General features: G+C 41.7%; 1 protein-coding gene across 1 annotated transcript; it reads left to right on the forward strand.

Moving 5' to 3' along the window:
• The first annotated feature begins 241 nt into the window (after positions 1 to 241).
• On the forward strand, positions 242 to 5,014 carry LOC149753216 (uncharacterized). The gene is made up of 2 exons (XM_089924078.1): positions 242 to 3,558; positions 4,330 to 5,014. The coding sequence occupies exons 1-2, from the start codon at positions 242 to 244 to the stop codon at positions 5,012 to 5,014; spliced, it is 4,002 nt and encodes a 1,333-aa protein (XP_089780204.1).

The following is a 5,014-nucleotide window of genomic DNA, read 5'->3' on the forward strand; positions in this document are numbered from 1 at the left end:
GGTTATTAGACCGGATTGGAGGCTTAAGTGTACTCTTCAACCCAGTTAGGAGCTGTCTAGAATTTTTTAGGAAAACCTTAGAAATTGTTGGGTGATGCATGTTTTTGTTTTATTGTAATAGGGTGTTTGTGTAAAAAAAAAAAATAAAAAAAAATAAAATTCAAAGAAAAGCTACCCAAACTCCATGACTACCAGATCCGGAACTAGTTATCAACCAGACGAGCCTGAGTCCAGTCGTGGGATGGACCCTGACATCAGCTCAATCCTTAGAGAAATTAATGAGAAGCTAGGAAGGTTATGTACCCGAGTCGATGCCTTAGAAGAATACCAAGATAGGAGTAGTCCTTCCCTAGCCAATAACCCAAGAGAAAGAATTGATCACCCACTCTTTGATCGGAACCACCAACATGTCAATGACTATCCCAGGAATAGGCAAAACTTTGACAGAAATCTCAATCGTCCACTAGATGACTATCCCAGAGAAAGGCCCCATCACAATGAAAGAGGTCGTGATCCTATAAATCAACCTCTTAATGATCACCGTGACATCGATGACCGTATACTTCGAAGTGTCAGGGTTGAGGCACCCAGCTTCGTAGGCCGCATGGATCCTCATGAGTATCTTGACTGGGAGTCAGATATGAATCATTATTTCGAATGGTACGATATGTCTGAAGAGCGTAAAATTCGATTTGCAAAAATGAGGCTTCTCGGTCAAGCCAAATATTATTGGCAGAATGTGGAACGTCTAATTTTACATAGGAGACAGGAACCCATCCGAACCTGGGATGAAATGAAGGATAAACTTAGGGAGAAATACCTACCTACTTCCTATCAACAACGCCTCCTTGATCAATGGCAGACCTTGACCCAGGGAAACAAATCAGTCACTGACTACATCGCCAAGTTTGATGAGTATCTCATGCGATGTCATGTCAATGAGGATCCCTCTGTCACCCTTTCCCGATTTCGTGCCGGGTTAAGAAATGACATCCAACGAGAGCTTTTCATGCGAGAGGTCTATAGTCTAGAGCAGGCATATCAATTAGCTCAGGATTATGAGAGATTCCAAAGAATGCCAATCACTCGACCCAGTGAACCTAGAACTTCGAGTATACTAGGTCCTAGACCCGAACCACACCAAGTCCCCAGAACTAATCCAAATCCAACCTCAACCACTAGACCTCCATTAGTTGCTCCTCCACCCAGGAAAGAAGACCGAGGCAAAGGCACCCTGAATGAAGGACGTAGGGAGGGTAGCTCAAGGGGTAGATGTTTCAACTGTCATGGAATTGGACATTTTGCAAACCAGTGCCCTTCTCGTGCCCTACATATTGGAGAGATCGAAGAGGAACACCCTGGGGAAACTGTAGAAGACGAAGAAATTCACATAGCTGATCCTGAACTAGCCGAGGGATTCGATGAACCAAATTTCACTGAAGAAACTGAACCTGAAGTTAGGATAAACGTACTAAGATGTACCCTGACTCAACCAAAGGAATGTGAAGATTGGCGAAGAACTACAATTTTTCATACCTACATAAACAATGGGAACAAGGTCTGTAAAATTATCATTGATAGTGGGAGTTGCATCAACGCAGTTTCCACTGATACGATTTCCAAGCTTGGGCTAACACCCGTCGACCACCCCAGTCCCTACAAGGTCGCCTGGCTAGACACTTCATCCATACCTGTTAGATACCGTTGCAAGGTACCCATTAAGTTTCAATCTTACCAGGAAGAAATTTGGTGCGACGTTCTTCCCATGGACGTCGGAAGCATTATTTTAGGACGACCTTGGTTATTCGATCAAAATGCCACGCTTTTTGGTCGAACAAATACTTGCTCATTCATGCACAAAGGCAAGAAAATCACACTATACCCTTCACCACCAAAAAAGCCAAAGGATAGTAACCCAATAAAACCAAAAGAGGAAGAACAACCCAAGGGATTACACTTGATCAACGCAAAAGAACTAGAAAGAGACATCAAAGAAAGCCCTTCTGTGTGGGTTTTAGCTGTTAAAGAAGTTAGTCTGAAAGAAACAAGCCCAATTCCACAAGAAATGACTAGTCTTCTTAAAGAATTTGAGGAAATCATCCCAGAGGAACTTCCTGATCAACTACCACCTATGAGGAATATACAACACGCAATAGACCTAGTCCCAGGAGCGACCCTACCAAATGCCCCTCACTATCGGCTCAACCCTACCGAACATGCCGAGTTGAAACGTCAAGTCGAAGAACTCCTAAGAAAAGGATTCATTAGGGAGAGTTTAAGCCCATGTGCCGTACCTGCCCTTTTAACTCCAAAAAAAGATGGAACTTGGAGAATGTGTATTGATAGTCGGGCAATTAACAAGATCACAATACGATATCGATTTCCGATTCCCCGACTAGACGACATGCTAGATATGATCTCTGGATCGAATATATTTTCTAAAATTGATCTTAAAAGTGGCTACCATCATGTTAGAATCAGACCAGGAGACGAATGGAAGACCGCATTTAAAACAAAGGATGGACTATATGAGTGGTTAGTAATGCCGTTCGGTCTGTCAAATGCTTCCAGTACTTTCATGAGACTAATGACTCAAGTACTACGACCTTTCATGGGAACATTTGTTGTTGTCTACTTTGACGACATCCTCATTTACAGTAAAACAAAGGAGGAACATCTAGACCATCTTCGGCAAGTTTTCCAGACGCTTAGATCCGAAAGCCTATTTATCAACCTTAAGAAATGTGAGTTTATGACTACGCGTGTTACATTCTTAGGATTTGTTGTGACTCCAGATGGGCTATCTGTAGATCCTGAAAAGGTGAGTGCAATCAAGAATTGGCCCGCACCCCAGAATGTGCATGAAGTAAGAAGTTTTCATGGGTTAGCCACCTTTTACCGTAGATTTATTAAGGGATTCAGCACGATCATGGCACCAATTACAGATTGTATTCGTAAAGGAGCCTTTGAGTGGACTAAGGCTAGTAATCGCGCTTTTGAGGAAATAAAGACTTTGATGACTAGTGCTCCTGTATTGCGTCTTCCTGACTTTTCTAAAGTATTTGAAGTATCCTGTGACGCATCTGGAGTAGGAATTGGTGGAGTTCTTAGTCAAGTCAAACACCCTGTGGCCTATTTTAGTGAAAAACTAAATGAAACCAGGCGCAAATACTCCACCTACGATAAGGAATTTTATGCCATAATTCAAACTCTTAAATTCTGGAGGCACTACCTACTACCACAAGAATTCATTTTATATTCAGACCATGAAGCCCTCAGATTCCTTAGTTCACAAAAGAAATTAAATCCTAGACATGGCAAATGGGTTGAATTTTTACAATCATACACTTTTGTATTAAAACATCGATCCGGTGTAGATAATCGAGCTGCTGACGCGTTATCTCGAAAGGCAAACCTGTTGTCAATAGTCAGTATTCAAGTCACTGGATTTGAGAAATTAAAAGAAGAATATGATAACTGTCCTGATTTTGGAAGAATCATGTCTGCACTCCAACAAGGAACTTCGAAAGAGATAGATAAGTATTCCCTTCAAGAGGGGTACCTTTTCCTCAATAATAAATTATGTGTCCCGCATACGTCTGTTCGAGATTTTTTAATTTGGGAATTACACGCTGGAGGATTGTCTGGTCATTTTGGGAAGGCCAAAACTATTGAAGCCGTAGAGCGTCAATTCTACTGGCCCAGTTTGAAGCGCGACGTTGCCAAAATTGTGGCACAGTGTCGAATCTGTGCTGTTGCCAAACAGCAAAGACAGAATACGGGATTATACACTCCACTTCCAATACCTGAATATCCATGGAAAGATGTCAGTATGGATTTCATTCTAGGATTACCACGGACTGCCAAGGGACATGACTCCATCTTTGTGGTTGTAGACAGATTTTCGAAAATGGCTCATTTCCTGCCCTGTTCTAAAACCTTCGATGCCTCTCAAGTTGCCCGGATATATTTTAACGAAATCGTTCGTCTACATGGGTTACCCGAATCCATTGTATCAGATCGAGATGTCAAGTTTGTTAGCTATTTTTGGAAAACTTTATGGCATCTAATGGGAACAAAATTAAAATTTTCATCTGCATATCATCCTCAAACTGACGGTCAAACCGAAGTCGTAAATAGAAGTCTGGGTAATTTACTTCGGTGTTTAGTAGGTGAAAATATGAAAACTTGGGATCTTTTACTCCCTCGAGCCGAATTCGCATATAATAGTTCCGTCAATAGAACCATTGGCATGAGTCCCTTTGAGGTTGTTTACGGTCAGCACCCTAGAAAACCTGTTGATCTCATTCCATTACCCATGCATTCCAGGACATCTGAGTCAGCTGAGTCATTTGCACAACATATTAGAGATCTGCATAAAGATATTATAAAAAAATTAAATATCAGCAATCAAATTTATAAACAATTAGCAGATTCACATCGCCGGACATCTGATTTAGCTGAAGGTGATTATGTTATGATACGAATTAGACCAGAACGATTTCCTTCTGGAACTGTTAAGAAATTGCATGCACGAGGAGCAGGTCCTTTTAAAATTTTAAAGAAGATCGGATCAAATGCATTTGTGGTAGATTTACCACCAGATTTTGGCATTAGTTCTACCTTTAATATCTCTGATTTGGTTAAGTATAAAAAGCCAATAACGATACCCAGTGAGCCATTTGAGCCTAATCCCTCCTTTGAGAGTGAACCCATACCTGAGTGTCCACGGCCAAAGTTTTCCAAGAAACACGATTGCATTGAGAGGATCCTGGACGAGCAGATTATTTCTACTAGGAGGAAAGACTACCAGAGATACTTGGTTCGTTGGCACGGTCGGCCAGAGTCTGATGACACATGGATAACCCGAGAAGAACTGCAGCAGATTGATCCAGACATTCTTGAGCACTATCAGAGCCAGAAACAACTTCCTTCAACGGAGTTGAATTTTCTCCAGTCCGGGAGAATTGGTGGGGACACCAATGAGCCAGCATCACTTTGGCTTGACCGTTAG

The sequence above is a fragment of the Phoenix dactylifera genome, chromosome 7 (genome assembly GCF_051530095.1).
Source record: "Phoenix dactylifera cultivar Ajwa chromosome 7, Ajwa_hap1_PhDact_Kaust_v1.1, whole genome shotgun sequence".
Taxonomy (NCBI): domain Eukaryota; kingdom Viridiplantae; phylum Streptophyta; class Magnoliopsida; order Arecales; family Arecaceae; genus Phoenix; species Phoenix dactylifera.